This window comes from Ovis aries, chromosome 15 (genome assembly GCF_016772045.2).
Source record: "Ovis aries strain OAR_USU_Benz2616 breed Rambouillet chromosome 15, ARS-UI_Ramb_v3.0, whole genome shotgun sequence".
Taxonomy (NCBI): Eukaryota; Metazoa; Chordata; class Mammalia; order Artiodactyla; family Bovidae; genus Ovis; species Ovis aries.
This window is the reverse complement of record NC_056068.1, coordinates 48,711,953-48,731,210: the sequence shown is the minus strand read 5'-3', so window position 1 is coordinate 48,731,210 and position 19,258 is coordinate 48,711,953. Positions and strand designations below refer to the sequence as shown.

At 36.3% G+C, this 19,258-nt stretch overlaps 2 protein-coding genes across 2 annotated transcripts; both read left to right on the top strand.

The window, feature by feature from the left end:
- The first annotated feature begins 10,930 nt into the window (after positions 1-10,930).
- Positions 10,931-11,866, top strand: LOC101107220 (olfactory receptor 52E2-like). The gene has a single exon (XM_004016245.5). It carries the CDS (start codon positions 10,931-10,933, stop codon positions 11,864-11,866), a length of 936 nt encoding a protein of 311 aa, XP_004016294.3.
- A 5,581-nt stretch (positions 11,867-17,447) lies between these two features.
- On the top strand, positions 17,448-18,383 carry LOC101114212 (olfactory receptor 52J3-like). Its single transcript, XM_004016680.5, has one exon. The coding sequence runs from the start codon at positions 17,448-17,450 to the stop codon at positions 18,381-18,383; it is 936 nt and encodes a 311-aa protein (XP_004016729.1).
- The last annotated feature ends 875 nt before the right edge of the window (positions 18,384-19,258 follow it).

The window sequence follows — 19,258 nt, the reverse complement described above, 5'->3', positions numbered from 1 at the left end:
CTCTACACAAGTTAAATATATTTCCTGGTAGAAAATAAGTGGATAAATTGTGAAAAATTCATACAGAAGTGAATGCAATTTTCCAATTATTTAAAACAGATTTTATCCTTACTTGCAATCATGAAATTAAAAATGAAAATGATAGAAATCACAGTTTATATTTTTATCCAACAGATATTATGATTGATATCAAGCATTAGAGAGGTTTGAGCTAACAAGCAGCTAGTATGCATAATTGGTAGAAGACAATTGACCTGTTAGAGAAAAAATTGTTTAGTAACTACTCTTATGAAACAAAAGGTTTGGCAGTTCAATTGAACAATTTGCCATCCAAGGAATAATGCTCATATATACATATGGAGGGAAGATCCCCTGGAGGAGGGCATGGCAACCCACTCCAGTATTCTTGCCTGGAGAATCTCAGGGACAGAAAAGCTTGGTGGGCTACGGTCCATAGGGTTACCGAAAGTTGGACATGAGTGAGTGACTAAGCACATAGACATAGAAGTATATACAGTGATTCTCATTGTAAAAATGCCTATAATAGAAGAAAAAATCAAGCATCCAAAATGTCCATCAAGGTAATATCAAGTTAAAAAATCTGTACCATATTATAGAGTACTCAGAAGCAATTAGAATGAAGTTATTTATACATATTTACATATAAAATATCCAAATGAAAAATGAAACAGAAATTTGATTTTTCCATTAACACAAAAACACAAGCAAAACTGAAACATGTATGTTTGTGTGTGTGTGTGTGTGTGTGTGTATACACACACAAAACACATTTATACTAAAGCTTTTATAAACACAGAAAACAATCAAGAAGGGTATACTTAGGAAGCATAGATTTAGAAAGAGCTTAAATTTGGGACTGTGATAAGAATATAATTTAGCTGTATCACTGTGGTTACCTCTTTTTTAACAGCATCAGTATAGTCGATAAATTGATGTGCTATATATACTTTAAGGTAAGTAAATAAATAATGCAGAGTTGCAGTGGTATTCATTATAAAAATATAAACCATGAAATTACAGAGGAGATGGGGCTTTCCTTCTCTTATAAAATATTGAAACATTTCTCTAACCTTTTAAAATATCTTTCCCACATCTCTCATAGAGAACTTGTCACTTAGTTTGTGAAAGTGGTGGCCCAGCGTCTTTGTTCTTCATGGTGGTATTTTTTCCACATAAAATCCCTCAATAACCCAAGAATTTACTCACATATCACTCCTCTGGGATTACTTTTCTAGTTATTTTCAACCATCATTTGATATCCCTCCTCAGCGTCCATATGATGTGTACACTTACATGTCTCTATTTCGCCATACTGTGTTTTTATTTCTGTACATCTTTCACATTTATTATGGTACAAATTCTTACTTGACAGAGTTCATCTCTTTTCATATATTTCTTTGACATTTCAATGAATGAATGAATGAACAAAAAGAAAAAAAAGAAGAACGTAAGGGAGTGTAATTTTTTCTGGTAAATAATTTTATTTCAACTTAAGACAAACAATGGAATCACTATAAACTGACTCTGGTTCACACTAACCCCCAAACACTATAGTACATTAACAGTTTATACTATTTTCATATTATTTATACTGTTCATACTATTAAAATTTTTAATACTACTTTAATATGTTTATTTTTATCATATTAAATATTTAAGACATATCCAAGAAAGTAAACGGAGATGGCAACCCACTCCAGGACTCTTGCCTGGAAAATCCCATGGACAGAGGAGCCTGGTAGGCTGCAGTCCATGGGGTCGCTAAGAGTCCGATGCGACTGAGCGAGTCCACTTTCGCTTTTCACTTTCATGCATTGGAGAAGGAAACGGCAACCCACTCCAGTGTTCTTGCCTGGAGAATCCCAGGGACAGGGGGAATGGGCTGCTGTCTATGGGGTCATGTAGAGTTGGACATGACTGATGCGACTTAGCAGTAGCAGCAGCAATAAATTAAAAATACAACAAAAAAAATTATAAAAATGAAATACAACAAAATTAAATTATATCAATATTTTTTTCTTTGTCTGATTATAGCGGGGCAGGGGAGAGGGAATGGAGGAGAAGAAATATCCGATTTTGAGGGGAAACAAAATAAATGAGCTATAACATCTTCTGGCAAAATTCTGCATCTCAGACTTTCTCCATGCTGTTAAATATTCTATATAATTTTTTATTCTTGTTGGTTTTTTAAACTTTTTATTTTGTATTGGAATAGAGCCAATTAACAATGCTGTGATAGTTTCAAGTGTGATGCATTGATACATGAAAAAATGTTGTTACAAAATAAGAGCATAGTAGATCCTGATATTATAAATCAAAACCCAAAAGACCTTGTATTGCACACTTAGAAGAGTCAAGAACATGGATGTACATATAAGTGAAAGATACTGTATAAAATAAACACACCAAAAAGTAAAAGAGAAAAAAAAAGTTCTACATCTCTATCAAGCTTATAACAAAAATAAAATAAATCAACATGAACTGAGCTTCTATTAGATATTATATTTCTTTATACTGAGGGCATTGTCGTACTGAATCCTTAAAGGGACTTTCTAGATAGGTACTCAAACATATAATACAGATATGAATACAAGTAAACGATGTTTACTCTAGGTTCCCAAATCTCTTCTATAATGAATTCAAGGAGCTAGAATTGGAATCCAAGTGTAATTACAAGGTTTGCAATTTTGTAAAATGTTATAAAGTTTATATTAACCATTAAAAGGCAAGTGCTGCACAGGATTCTGTAAGTATAAAATGACATAAGGCATGTTAGACAGTTTGGGGCAGCAGGGAGAGTTATTCAAATACCCGAGATCTCTAAGGGTTGTTCAGAACATAGGGCTGATAAATCTGCACTCCCATCCTTTCTTCATTGCCTTTTTCTGCAGGCCTGATCTAAGTAGAGAACCCCATGCACATATTTATTCTCAAGGAAAGCTGCACCCTGAATCAACTCACATCAGAGTAAAACAGAGGCCACCTATTCAGGGGTCATAAATCCAAAGGGGCTCAGTTGCTCCAAGAAATCTTACACAAGTCTGTTTTCCAACAGCCTGTTTACCCTGATGAGAGTCCTGAAACCTTCTCTCTGGCTATTGTCAAACTAGCCTGTGACACAAATGAGAGCAAACTGCATTGCCTTACCTCACCAGGGGTGCTTCTGGGATGAGGATGAGTACCAACCTCAACTGAAGAAAACTTCATAACTTACAGCTTTTCATAATGAGCTCAGTTATAGACATGCTTCCCATTTTCTGAGGGTCCCATGGGCATTGAGTGGGAATGGTCTCCCTATAGAGTCAGGGAAAGATAACACTGGGAGTTAAAGACCTGAGTTCAGAAATCAGGTTGTAAATCTTTGGAGCTGACATCTTCATAACAGGAAAATCCAAGAGAGGGGAGAGGGAAAGATGAGTCTTCCTCAGTTTCATGGAGTCTATTTTTCAGCAGGATTGCTTGCATCTCAGAATTGCTTGCATCTCAGAATTGCTTGTTTTTAAAAATAAATGCACAAATCTAAAAAGTAAAGATAATGTCTAGTCCCTTTGTTTTAAATAATGCCTTTTTAATTTTTAATATAAGAAAAATAAAGAAAAACTAATTTCAATCCTAGTCACCTTGATATTTAAATTATATATCATAATTTTCATATTTACTTGATTTAAAATATTTAAATATTAGACTAAATTTTATAGCATAACCTATCTCGACATGATATAAACTTTATTACTCTCATATTAATCAGAATAAATTCCATTGATTTTTTTTAAATGCACATCATGGTGATTTGATATAGCTATATATCATGGAAGGATTTCCCCTCCTCCCACATCTAGTTAATTAACATATCTGTAACCGCACATATTTATTTGTATGTGAAAACATTTGTGTGTGTGTGTGTGTGTATAAGAGAGAGAGCATTTAAGTTCTAATCCTCAGCAAATTTTGATTATATAATGTAGTAATATCAACTATAGTCTTTAAATTAGGTGCTAAATCCTCAGACCTTATACATCTTATAGCTGAAAGTTTGTACCCATTTACCAATCTCTTCCCATTTTTTCCCCTAACAGCTCTTGGCAACTACTTTGTACTGTATGTCTATTTCTATCACAGAAAATTTATTACATGAAACAAATGAAAATGTGACTTTGTTGAAAACTGAATAGCATTTAAACATTATTGTGGAAACTTTGACATCTTTAAATAAGCCACTGAGATTTATTGCTTGATTTTACATGTATGTATTCCAGGCTAGCTTTTGACCTTTAACTAATTTTTGAATCTTTATTGTGCGTGACAGTCTCACTAATTTCATTCATTATACAACTTGGAATTTTATCATTTAACTTTAAATTTAGTTATATTCTTTATGTTATTGTTAGTGTGTCTTATATACATTACATATACACTTGAGAGGGGAACAGGCAGGAAGGCCAGGGGTCTCCAAACGGAGGAAATAGGCTGCAAGTGTCAGATATTTTTATTTCTCTCTTAAGCAGCAGGAGGAAACAAACTAGATTCATATTTCTTCCCCTTCTCTATGCAAATTTAGGACAGTCCCCTGGTGGCTAAGATGGTAAAGCATCTGCCTTCAATGTGGGAAACCTGGGTTCTATCCCTGGGATGGGAAGATCCTCTGGAGAAGAAAATGGCAACCCACTTCAGTACTCTTGCGTGGAAAATCCCATGGACAGAGAAGTGTGGTAGGCTACAGTCCATGGGGCTGCAAAGAGTCAGACGTGACTGAGCAACTTCACTTTCACTTTATAAAAATTTAAAAAGAGGTTTCTCTTAAAATTCTGTGTTGCTATAATGACACTCAATATGCCAGCAAATCTGCAAAACTCAGCAGTGGCCACAGCACTAGAAAAGGTCAGTTTTCATGCCAATCCCAAGGAAAGGCAATGTCAAAGAATGCTCAAACTACCGCACAATTGCACTCATCTCACATGCTAGTAAAGTAATGCTCACAATTCTCCAAGCCAGGCTTCAGCAATACATGAACTGTGAACTTCCTGATGTTCAAGCTGGTTTTTGAAAAGGCAGAGGAACCAGTGATCAAATTGCCAACATACACTGGATCATCGAAAAAGCAAGAGAGTTCCAGAAAAACATCTATTTCTGCTTTATTGACTATGCCAAAGCCTTTCACTGTGTGGATCACAATAGACTGTGGAAAATTCTGAAAGAGATGGGAATACAGACCACCTGACCTGCCTCTTGAGAAATCTGTATGCAGGTCAGGAAGCAAGAGTTAGAACTGGACATAGAACAACAGACTGGTTCCAAATAGGAAAAGGAGTACATCAAGGCTGTATATTGTCACCCTGCTTATTTAACTTATATGCATAGTACATCATGAGAAACGCTGGACTGGAAGAAACAAGCTGGAATCAAGATTGCCGGGAGAAATATCAATAACCTCAGATATGCAGATGACACCACCCTTATGGCAGAAAGTGAAGAGGAACTAAAAAGCCTCTTGATGAAAATGAAAGAGGAGAGTGAAAAAGTGGCTTAAAGCTCAACATTCAGAAAATGAAGATCATGGCATCTGGTCCCATCATTTCATGGGAAATAGATGGGGAAACAGTGTCAGAGTTTATTTTTTTTGGAGGCTCCAAAATCACTGCAGATAGTGACTGCAGCCATGAAATTAAAAGACGCTTACTCCTTGGAAGAAAAGTTATGACCAACCTAGATAGCATATTCAAAAGCAGAGACATTACTTTGCCAACAAAGGTCCATCTAGTCAAGGCTATGGTTTTCCCTGTGGTCATGTATGGATGTGAGAGTTGGACTGTGAAGAAGGCTGAGCACCGAAGAATTGATGCTTTTGAACTGTGGTGTTGGAGAAGACTCCTGAGTGTCCCTTGGACTGCAAGGAGATCCAACGAGTCCATTCTAAAGGAGATTAGCCCTGGGTGTTCTTTGGAAGGTATGATGCTAAAGCTGAAACTCCAATACTTTGGCCACCTCATGCGAAGAGTTGACTCATTGGAAAAGACTCTGATGCTGGGAGGGATTGGGGGCAGGAGGAGAAGGGGACGACAGAGGATAAGATGGCTGAATGGCATCACTGACTTGATGGACATGAGTCTGAGTAAACTCAGGGAGTTGGTGATGGACAGGGAGGCCTGGCGTGCTGCAATTCATGGGATCACAAAGAGTCAGACACAACTGAGTGACTGAACTGACTGATAATGTCACCTGGTTCTATCTGAAACTTTTTTTCAAACCTTGAGCTAACCAATGCATTTTTGTTATGGAAATGTTTGCCTTAAGCTGTGTTAATACACTATACATTTACCCTAGACTCCATCTTTGAGTCAGTTCCACCTAAAGTTTCAGATCCTGTATGTTTTACTTGTACATTGTTCTAATCTATGTTAATAAAACTATTTAGTTGCTTGGAAATCTACCTTTCTTTAAGATTCATGTCAATCGTTTTATGGCCCAGGATGACTCACCTAATGCCAATGTTATCTCAATGCCTGTTGTGGGTGAGGGGCCTGGTGCTATTCTCTGAATTTTGAGACATTTCTTTTCTCTAATTAGCAGACTGCTAGTAGCTATATAATATCTGGCTAAAGACTAGCAGGGGGCACTCTTTCTTCCCTCTTCTGATGTCTATGTCAGAAACTTTCTCTATCTTTTTTATACTTTAATAAAACTTTATTACACAAAAGCTCTGAGCGATCAAGCCTCGTCACTGGCCCCAGATTGAATTCTTCTCCACTGGAGGCCAAGAATCCCGGTGTCTTACGTGGTTCAGCAAAAACCTTTCAACAGCACAACCCCATTATTTGGGAATTCTATAGTTGCAAACTTGCCTACTCTCAAGAATTTATTTGTAACCTCAAATAAATAGTTATGACATTTTCACAGTCATCTATAGACATGCAAAGATCTGGGACAAATTAAATTGCCTGACATGTACATTCTCAGCTGAGGTGGACTTTTCATTTCCTCTTTCATGTTGTAAACAAGTATTATTTTTGCATTCTATTCAGTGCCACATTTTTATTATTTCCATGTTTCTTGTTGATAATCTTGCTGTTTGTAATAGCTGTCAAGTGTAGTGAAATGCACTAAAATAAATAAATATTTTAAAAATTTACTTTTGAAGTGTACTAGAATAAAATAATATTTACCTGCATTGTCCTTCTGAGTGAGTTTGTTTCCTGGAACACATGGCTACAGCAGTGCAAGAAGCTTGTAGGAACCCAGATCTGCGTTTCCTCTATGAATGATATTTTCCTACATTTTAATTCAGTGACCATGTGATTTTATGGAAAATAACTGCTGAGAATAATAAGAAAGGACTATGCCTGTGCATGAATACCTATTATATGTATATGTACTCCCTCACCCCTGCCACACACACACACACACACACACACACACACACACACACACACACACACACACATTCATCCGGAGTTGGGCTTACTCTCTCGTTCCCCCATAAGAGAACTCAGGTTGAGGGAATTTGTTGGTGCAGAGCAGTGCCAGTCTGAGGAAAGGTGAGTCGATGAGGGTAAAGTGAAACATTTCTTCTTACTCTTGCCAATCTGTTTTGTCTTGTTCTTTGCTCCACCGGGGTCTTATAACCTCCCATCTAGATTTTGGGACTCTTATTTTCATCCATTACTGGTTGCTGAGCAGGTGTTTCTGCGAGGGAAGAGTACAAAGACCTCCTATTCAGTCACCTTCTTAATGTAAACCTGACATCAATCACTGCAGATGGTGACTGCAGCCATGAAATTAAAAGATGCTTACTCCTTGGAAGAAAAGTTATGACCAACCTAGATAGCATATTCAAAAGCAGAGACATTACTTTGCCGAATAAGGTCCATCTAGTCAAGGCTATGGTTTTCCCTGTGGTCATGTATGGATGTGAGAGTTGGACTGTGAAGAAACCTGAGCACTGAGGAAATAATGCTTTTGAACTGTGGTGTTGGAGAAGACTCTTGAGAGTCCCTTGGACTTCAAGGAGATCCAACCAGTCCATTCTGAAGGAGATCAGCCCTGGGATTTCTTTGGAGGGAATGATGCTAAAGCTGAAACTCCAGTACTTTGGCCACCTCATGCGAAGAGTTGACTCATTGGAAAAGACTCTGATGCTGGGAGGGACTGGGGGCAGGAGGAGAGGGGATGACTGAGGATGAGATGGCTGGATGGCATCACTGACTCGATGGATGTGAGTCTGAGTGAACTCCGGAAGATGGTGATGGACAGGGAGGCCTGGCGTGCTGTGATTCATGGGGTAGCAAAGAGTCAGACACGACTGAGCGACTGAACTGAACTGAACTTTGTTTCTTTTCCTTAGAAACCAGGGTTCCCTAATGACTCTCTTTTTTTCTAGCTCAAAACCAGATTAGAATCTTGAATCCTCAGAGGTCTCTTTTGTGCTTTATAAAACTGGCTTTGGGGAATTTCTACTGAAAGCTCCTCCAGGCAAAAAGCAGTGCTCTCATAAAGACTAAGTGGTTTAAGACAAAACAGAGACAGGATTCCATCCTGGTGCTCTGTCTGGTGAGTCTTCTCTGTCTCCTAACTCACAGTGTATCCAGAGGCCACAGTGATGGACAAAAGGCAAGATGAGAGAAAAAAAGGAAGAGAAGAGACACAAGATAAGTTTGAGGGAAAGAAGACTGAGACAGAAGTTTAGAGAAATGGATAAGACCATATTTAGGAAGGAGCATGTAATCATAACATACACATTTGGACTTCAGCCTGAATCTATCCTGTGCAGTTTAGAAAAATCACTCTCCTGACATCTAAAGAATGATGGATAGCATGGTATCTTTGAAGTAGGCTCAAAGTGTTCAATATCTATCTAAAACCAAAAGTACATTATATTTAGGGCTTTAACTTTATTCCCTCTTTTATAGATGAAAAATGCTTGTCACTTACTTTCCTTTGATTACACTGTAAATAAGTCATAAATCTGGGTTTCAACACAATTAGTCTGACTGCAGACTTCATACTTTCAAGTACTGTAAAGTACTGTGCTATAATAAATCCAAGAAATGATAATGATTTAAATTAATTTCATTATGAATGAGACAAATGCACTGATTTTTAAAATACTGAAGAGGTAAAATTAGTTGTACTTTTTGATAATGTGTGAGAGAAGAGGATGCTATTCAGATATTTTTCTTTCTTTTTTAAATTTAGGTATAATTGACATATAATGTTATATTTCTTTCAAGTGTACAACATAACCTACATCTTATGAAATGATCACCACAATAATCTGATTAACATCCATCACCATAGATAGTTACAACTTGATTTCTGGTCTAGGAATACAAAAAAAAAAAAAAAATTAAGACTCTGTCAACTTATGTTAATGAATCACAGAAAATTTTGCTTCCATAATTGAATTCTACTTTCAATTATCTATATCACACATTTTTAGAGTATTCACTATTGCATTTCAAGGCCACAATATTATGGAAGAAAGAGTTTATTCTTAAAGACATTTCACAGAGTGCCTCCTACAAATAACATCTATTGCTTTCAGCTTCCCTTGTTTTCATGTTTGCCATTTCCTCCTAGGAGTTCCCTGCTTTCTCACACTTATCATCAGGTCTAGATGATACCTGATTGTCTTAGTGAAACTGTGATCATAATTTCCATTGCTCTTCTGGCATTTTCCAATAACACAAAATGATGAAAAGACCCTTCTTACTACAAAACCACTATCAGTAATGAATGATCAAAATTTTTAAAATACTCATCTAACAATTGCCATAAGTAAAGTACATAAAATCTGTAAAAACAGCTTTAGTAATTTTGAAAATGGTATAACCAGTTTGCTCAGAGCAGGCGTCTATTTAGTTTTTTCTTCAACATACATGCCATGAATCTTAAACTGTTACAACTATGACCTCCTTAGATTATAATGAAGATATGACATCTTGTATTCAGATGGATGTGGGTTTAAAAGAGATGATGTGTCTGTTTGAATGCGTGTAGAGGAGAGGGAACTATGTACATATGATACGGGTTAGGCATGTATTAGCTTTTCCTTATTTCCATTCTCTTTTCATTTCAATTTAGTGTTTTCTCATCTATTTTCCTTCTATAGCTCTGTAACTATAAAAATTACAAGTTTTGACAAGTCTTTTAAACTATATGAGGTTTAGATCCATACGTAAAGATGGGATTAATGTTCTCCCATCTGTGTTTATAAAGATTAGAGATAATATTTGCACATGTTCTGTAGCATTGGAATTAGTAAGCAAGTACCTTAATGAATGGTAGTTGATGCTGCCATTTTAACTGTACTTTAACTGCATATTTTAATATTCATAAATAAATATTAACAAATGGCTTACCTGAATCCTTTATAATTATTTTGAATCTTTTAGATTGCATCTTAATGAATATGTATTCATTAGTGATTATTAGAAAAAATGCTTTAATACCTGTGTGTTACCATCTAATCAAATGAAACTACAGACCATTTTAAAGGCTGGCAAAGCCCTATGTATGTCAATATTGAAAATAAATTATGTTGATGATGATAAGAGAAGGTAATTAATGAGTTCTTAATATTAAGGCAAAATTTTAGCATAATACCAGTGATAGAACCATTGCAAATCAGCAGAGAAGAAAAGTGCTAACAAAGATGAATACATTACGTAGAATTTTTTATGACAATCCACTACAAAATTTCTAAAACCTTCTCAAGAATTTGCTTTTTCACACTATGTTTATGTATTGATACTACATTTCTTATTGTGTGAATTAACTGAGGAAGTGAGTATACTCAAATGTATGGTATTCTTATTTTCTTTAGGTTTAAAACATTGCAGAGTTTTACTCAGTACTCTGAAGATTGGTAAACACCCATTTGTAAGGAACATGGACTTATGCGCTACCAAGCAGGATGTCCCTTCCCAATGATACCCAGTTTCACCCCTCCTTCCTCTTGTTGCTGGGAATCCCAGGACTGGAAGCTCTCCACATCTGGATTGGCTTTCCCTTTTGTGCTGTGTACCTGACTGCACTGATAGGGAACTTCACTATCCTATTTGTGATCCAAGCTGAGAGCAGTCTACACCAGCCTATGTTCTACTTCCTGGCCATGTTGGCTACCATTGACTTGGGTCTCTCCACAGCTACCATCCCTAAGATGCTTGGGATCTTCTGGTTTGGTCTCAAAGAGATTCTCTTTGAAGCCTGCCTCTCCCAGACGTTTTTCATCCACAACTTCACTGGTATGGAATCAGCAGTCCTCTTGGCAATGGCTTATGACTGCTATGTGGCCATCTGCAACCCCCTCCGATATAGCACTATCCTCACCAACAGGGTCGTTTCTACGATTGGTGTTGGTGTGCTGGTGAGATCGTTTATTTCTGTTATTCCATTTGTATTGCTCATTTTACGGCTGCCCTTCTGTGAGAATCAAGTCATCCCTCATACCTACTGTGAACACATGGGTCTTGCTCGCCTATCTTGTGCCAGCATCAAGATCAATATCATCTATGGCCTAGGTGCTATTTCAATCCTAGTGTTTGATATCATAGCCATTGCCCTTTCTTATGTTGAGATACTCTGTGCTGTTTTTCGTCTTCCTTCTCGTGAAGCACGACTCAAGTCTCTCAGCACATGTGGTTCCCATGTTTGCGTAATTCTTGCCTTCTATACACCAGCTCTATTTTCCTTTATGACACATCGCTTTGGCAGAAATGTCCCCCATTATATTCACATACTTTGGGCCAATCTCTATGTTACAGTGCCACCAATGCTCAACCCTGTCATATACGGAGTCAGAACCAAGCAGATCTATGACCGTGTGAAAAAAATGTTATTACAAAAATAAGGAATTAAAATGGAATAGCACCTAATATGGAGAAGGCAATGGCACCCCACGTTGGACACAACTGAGCGACTTTACTTTCACGCATTGGAGAAGGAAATGGCAACCCACTCCAGTGTTCTTGCCTGGAGAATCTAAAGGATGGGGGAGTCTGGTGGGCTGCTGTCTATGGGGTAGCACAGAGTCGGACACGACTGAAGTGACGTAACAGCAGCAGCACCTAATATGTATGAGATGGAACTTTTGAGCAGGGAAATAACTCATTATATTAAATTATGTACATTTAAGTGTGATTGACAAAATATGTATTTTGACTCCCTTCTGTAACTATTTTAATGAGTTTAGAAACTGAAAAAATCTAAGCTTTGTTATCCAATTCAAATGGTAAGTGAAAGTCTGTGACAGTCTTTATATATGATATTTGATCACTGGTATCAGTAGATTTGAAGTAGAAATATAGAATGTACCTTTTTTTTGTATTATATCTTTCATGTGCATTTTTTTTGATGATTCTCACTCCCTCTTTATCTCCAAGTTGCCCTGTAACTGTTTCTCCCCTCTTACTTTGCAATCCTCTCTTGTTTCTCCTTCTTTTTCTCATTTTCTCTACCTTTAGAACTCAATCATTTTTATTTTAAGGACTTAAATATGATATCCTTTGATTTCATCATAAATATTATAGACATCCAAAATTGTGTCATAGATTAGGTACTTATTTTGCACATAAAATTGAACTAGGGAAATGAATGCCTATAAAAGCTTCATTATAAATGTTTGTTAGAGTTTATCACAGATATATTTAGGTTTCATAAACCAAACTATGACATAAACGTAAGTAAAGAAACCATCTACAGCCTAGAATGGTTGACTGCATCCACATTCTTAGTTCTATATGTTCTATAACTTATTTTTAGACTAATTTTGTAGTCGCTGTTTCCTTTTTTTATTAACAGACAGAACTTGTTTGGTCCTAGTTCTGTCTTTAATATACATATTTCAATGATCCTCAGTTTCCTTATTTTATAAGCATTGCCATAGTTTTATTTCAAAGGTTAAACATGAGACTTAATTACATTGCATAATGTTTATACAGTATAGTACCTGCATTTTTTTATAGCAAATAAAAATAATTATTAGCCATTAACATTATCATCAGACTTCCTTGGTGGCTCAGTGGTGAAGAATCCACCTGCCAATGCAGGAGATGTGAGTTTGATCCCTGAATCGGGAAGATCTCCGAGAGAAAGAAAATGGCAACCCACTCCAGCATTCTTGCCTGGGAAATCCCATGGACAGTGGGACCTAACTGGCGACAGTCCATGAGATTGCAAAAGAGTTGGACATGATTGGGTGGTTAAACCACTACAACAGCATTATCATCATCATTTGTGTTATCATATTTTGTTACTGATGCTCACCCTTGACAACAATGTTTCTATTAGAGATGTTTATGGGTTTTTATTTTATTATTAGCCTTATACAAAAAACCCTGAAGCTGTAGTGATACAACTAAAGTACGATTAGTGTCAAATTTAATATATATTATCCATAAATTTAATTTATATTTTTTACATTTATGTTTAGTGTTACCTCTTAGTCTTTAAAATAGAAATGTGTAATTTGGAAATAATTACATAATTTATTTTTCTCTTTATCCATATATAGTGTGAGGAAAGTTATCTCCACAATCTTCTGTGATTTCATTTATATCTGTTACTTTTAATCACTGAAGTACCTTTATCACTGGGCACTTTCAATCGTCCAGATCAGCTGATTTTATTTCATTTGTTGTTGTTGTTTAATCACTAAGTTGTGTCTGCCTTTTTATAACCCCATGGACAGTAGCCTGCCTCTATCCATGGGATTTCCCAGACAAGAATACTGAAGTGGTTTGCCATTTCTTCTCCAGCTAATCTTCCTAATCCAGGGATTGAACCTGCATCTCCTGCATTGGTAGGCAGATTCTATACCACTGAGGCACCAAAGAAGCCCTTTTATTTCAGAATTATCTGAAACATTTTCATTTTTGCCTCTGATACTACCATCTTACTGTTTCTAGCAATCAGCATATGACATTTGTACTTTTGCTACATACTCTATGCCAAAAATCTCTCCCAGTTTCAGTTTTGCTATTACATTTAACATTCTTCTTGGTCATCATTTTGTAGAGGTATGCCTAGTCCTTAATAAACTCCTCTGCAATCCAAATATACCTACTTTATAAGACTTACTGACTTGCCCTCCCTTCCCCAACAACTTAATACTAATATGACACCAATTTTCTGACATTTATATTTTAAAATCTACTACTCAAAATCTTACTTCAGAAAAACACTGGTTTACATGGGAATGAATTTTTATATATTAACAAACTCTAGGGAAATTTCTTTTACACTATTTAAAGTAGAATAATGCTTACTTTTTTCATTTATTATTTATTCAGGGTTCTCTTACAACTTAATATAATATCTTGCAATGACTGCCTATCATCCCCTCTACTCCCAGATCATATGAAATTTAATGCTACTTACCTATTAAGTGACTCACAAGCTACTCAATAAGTGGCTGCTGAATGAATCAATCTAAGAATGAAAGAACTTATTGCTTATCAGTCATAGCATAATACAAGAAAGTTGATATCAAATATATGTATTGATATAAATTATTATGCCAGAAACTACTGAAACAGGCTGGGTAAAGGATACATTGTATTGAGAAGAAAAGAGTAACTGATTTAACTTTGAAAGCAGGGAGGAAGTAAGTTAGCAAAGCTTTCCAATCCAATGAATTTATTCATGCAAAATAGAATATAAATTGGCAAATTATTTGTGACAAGTAATAGCAACATTAGGTAATAATTGTCTTAAACATGTTTACAATTATCATCCTGGTTAGGATGTCTCATCATTACAAATAAAAAAAATCTTAGTATAAATTTACTTCAGTGTAATGAAATGTGCTATTTTGTGTAACAATAAGCTCAGTGAAGAACAGGATCAGCTGCCCAAAATGTAATCAAGGTTTCAGTTTCTATGTAGCTTTTTAGGAACTAAAAAAATTATCTCCATAGGGATATTGAAGTCTTCCTTTCATGATTGAATGCCCAGTTTTAATTTTTCTATGATTAAATATTATACTTTTAACTTTATGCTCTCATTATGTTAAAAATACATTTTGATTTATGACTTTGAAATGTTAGAATAACATATCTTTTCTCTCTTTGGTTCCCATTCATTTCATTTATCTAAATATATTCCTTTTATAATTTTTATGTTATTTATTTTTTATTATCTTACACCCAGTAAGACTAGCACTGCATGGGAAAAAAAAAATTAAAGACTTTGTCTTATAGAAAAATCATGATATGTCAATAAATTATTGATGACTGCTAAGACATGGATGTGGGAAGGGAAGATACATGTGTCAGTGACTGATGCCCTAAACTGCATTTTTATATTTAATAAAATTGTGTTGCAAAATTCAGCCAGTAAGAGATTCTGTTCACTTCATTCTGTTCACTTCATATGCATAGGTTTTGATGGTATTAGTTTTGTGTCTCTGACTTCCTATTAACAATATATGCTTGCATTGGGGGAAAGGTGTGGACTAAAGACTATGTCTGCCTCCACATCAGTCCCTTTGCCCCAGGTACAGATAATGGAATTTTCCCCAAGAGACTCTGAGTTGTTAATCTTGATTCCCATAGGGAGTATGAGTTGGCTTTGCTTTCAGACATGACCCCAAAGATCCTAAGTACAGGTAGTATAAAACCATATTCTCTTTCGTAGGTGTATTGGAGCTCTCTAGCCCTATTCCTCCTGAAGGTAAGTTGCTTTTGAAATGTGTGATGGAGATGGATAGTCATTAGAGACCAGTGTTCAACAGTGAAGGAATGAGCTACAGTTGAATTTATTAAGCTCTGTATCACCACTGTAGAAAGATTTTCTGACAGAAAAAGTTTTTCAGTGGGTCATCCTGAAACAATTTAAATTTTTAAATAATCACCTATAAAGGGAACTTAAATTATGGTATAAATGATGATCTCTACTGCCAGGGATAATTGTGTATTTGGGCAATTTGTGTATTATAATAATTTAAAAATAAGATCATCATAGACCCAGAGTTAAGTGCTAGTTTATAAAGCTTATTACCAAGAGGGAAGCAGAGAAGTAAGAAATCTGAAGATGGAGATTAAATACAGTCTAGAAGGATTTACTGGCTGGGGATTCTCTACTTTAGTCATAACATTATTAAAACACTTCCCCAAATTTAGACTTTTGTCTCTCACTTTCATCAAGAGTTGATTAACCTGAGACTCCCTTCCTCCCTTTCTTCTTTTTTTATCCCATCCTTTCTTCCTCCCACCCTTTCTTCCTTTTGACTTCCATTTTTGTTTTCTTCTTTCCCTTCTTTAAGCTTCTCTTTTCCTTCCTCCACCCCTTTCTTCCCACACTCCTCGGCCCCCTTCTTCTCTTCAGTAGTGCTGTACAATCTCTTCTTGTTTTTTGTTCCAGAAGGAAAGAGGAGAGAAAGCAAAAGGGAAGAAGAAAGAAAGATGGAAGAAAAGAAGGAAAAAAGAGCTGACAGAAAAGAAAGAGAATGAAAGACAAGGTGAGAAAGAGAGAAAGGATGGAAAACCGTACCTACATTGTGGTAAATTAGGAGCACAGGTTTCATCAGCCTGATTAGAAAGGTGTTTTTATTCTCTGAAATCATCTCCTTTCAACAAAATTTTCACTGCTCACCCTCAAACTCTCCCCAACACATGGCAAGGAAGTGTAAAGATTTTAGATATTTTGAGATATTCTTAGCATTATGGCAGCCAGTAGAAACCCTGGAGAGTCTTTAGTCTATATATCCCATCAGACTATTAATATCAAAGAGACACATATGTCTCCTGGAGGTTATTTCAGGCTATAACGTTTCCTCATTTTGTGCAACTATCTTCATACTCAATGTACAGTACAACTTGTATATCTTTGTATACCTTTTTTCTATATCTGTGGTATATTACAGTGTGTCATTGGGGTTTATGGAGAAATATGAAAAGATAACTAATGAAGCATATTTCTTCATTTAGGATATGGTATTCAGTGTAAATATTGATATTGAATAAACTGGTTCCAGAAATACTGCTTGATATGCATCGCTCTGTATATCTTGGTACAACTCTGTTCCCATATATATATATATGGTTTATGCGCAGGTATCCGCATCTGATGTTCTGTGATTTGGTGTTGATATGTTTAATTAAGGTATACTTCATCTTCAAAAAGACTAAAATCTCAATATAAATATAAACTCCTTCATGTTCCATGAATGAATTCTATGTCTTATGTGAGGTCTGAGCAAATGAGCATAAGATATTACTGCCTAATATTCAGATAAAGTCTTTCATAAAGTTAATTTTCCTTCCACTGAAAAATAGTCTGTCTGTGACAATACCTGCTTTTGTACGTAAGTTTTAGCATTAACTTTAATAATAAAAATAGAGATAAAAATTAAACCTACCGGTGTGAGTTTTTATCACTCTTATTTTCACTTCCAGAGATGGTCAACTCTTTGTCTTCTCATCGATGGCAAGATGCTCCACACCAACACTTCCATTTTCCACCCAGACACCTTTTTCCTTGTAGGCATCCCAGGACTTGAGGATGTCCATGTCTGGATCTCCCTGCCTTTTTGCTTCATTTACTTAATGGCTCTGCTTGGCAATGCTACCATTTTGCTGGTTATCTGGTCTGACCACACTCTGCGGGATCCCATGTTCTACTTTCTAGTCATCTTATCAGCCATAGATCTGGCCCTCTCCACATCTGCAGTGCCCCGGACGCTGGGGATATTCTGGTTTGATGCACATGAGATTAGTTTCTCAGCCTGTGTGGCTCAGATGTTCCTGATACACACCTTTACAGGAATGGAGTCGGCAGTTCTGCTGGCGATGGCTTTTGACCGCTACGTGGCTATCTGTGCACCACTCCACTACACAACCGTCCTGACGCCCCAAGTACTAGCAAGCATTGGTATTGGTATTATAATGCGCCCAGTTCTACTCATGTTTCCCATTCTTTACCTAACCCATCATCTGCCCTTCTGTGGGGCTCGAATTATTGCCCACTCCTACTGTGAGCACATGGGAATTGTCAAGTTGGCCTGTGCCAGCATTCGGATTAATGCCATTTATGGACTTTTTGTGGCTTCTTTCCTCATTTTGGATGTGGCCCTGGTTGGAATTTCTTATGCCTACATCCTCCATGCAGTTTTCCGCCTCCCATCTCGAGATGCTCGCCACAAAGCCCTGAATACATGCGGGTCCCATGTAGGGGTCATGTTTGTTTTTTATACACCTTCTCTATTCTCCTTCCTCACCCACCGTTTTGGCCAAAAAATTCCACCTTACATTCACATCCTTGTTGCGAATCTCTATGTGGTCATTCCACCTGCCCTCAATCCTATTATCTATGGTGTGAAGACAAAGCAGATTCGTGCACATGTGAGTCATGCTTTCAGCTCAAAATAGGGTTGTTTCCTTAGTTCTTGAAGGCATGGATATAACTGAAATAATAACTTTCAGTCTACTGTAGACGGATCATCTTTTTAAAAGTTCCTTATATCAAAAGGTCTTGCAAATACTAAAAGAACAAAGTTTTTGGTCTTAAATCCTTTCCTTTTCCTATTGGTATTGAGTACTTATTCTTCTGAATAAATTACATTTATTCATTACAGCAGGGAAAGATTCCATTGGAAATTCTTTCATTTTTAACTATGGAGATTGAGTGAAACTCCATATCCATCTATTTGAAAATGACATAGCATTTCAGTGGGGAAAAATTAGTTTATTATATATGCCTTGGTTTCCTCTGAATAAAATAAATACATTTAAATATAAAATTTTAAAAAGATCTTGGGAGAGCTTATCAATAAATTTTTTAATGTATCTGATTTCTTTAAGAATGATACTGGCTATTAAATGAGTTGTTAAAAGCATCTCAAGTTCTTCCCTTTAATTTCAGTTCTCTTTTCCTTACTCTTCAGGAGAATCTATAGGCAATATGTACCCTCACTATGTCACTATACTTCTGTCTTTCTGGAGGCATATGAAATGAAAGAACCTGGAAAAAGTACTTATATTAAAGCATGAAAATTTTGTTATGAGAAAATTGAATGTACAGAATTCTAACAGGTGGATTTTGAGTCATGTTAAACAAGGTGTATGGAGAAGGCGATGGCACCCCACTCCAGTACTCTTGCCTGGAAAATGCCATGGACGGAGGAGCCTGGTAGGCTGCAGTCCATGGGGTCGTGAAGAGTTGGACACGACTGAGCAAATTCCCTTTCACTTTTCACTTGCATGCATTGGAGAAGGAAATGGCAACCAACTTCAGTGTTCTTGCC

What these genes read in the sequence shown, in the direction of transcription:
- LOC101107220 (XM_004016245.5), top strand. Translation starts at nt 10,931, where the DNA reads ATGTCCCTTCCCAATGATACCCAGTTTCACCCCTCCTTCCTCTTGTTG.
- LOC101114212 (XM_004016680.5), top strand. Translation starts at nt 17,448, where the DNA reads ATGCTCCACACCAACACTTCCATTTTCCACCCAGACACCTTTTTCCTT.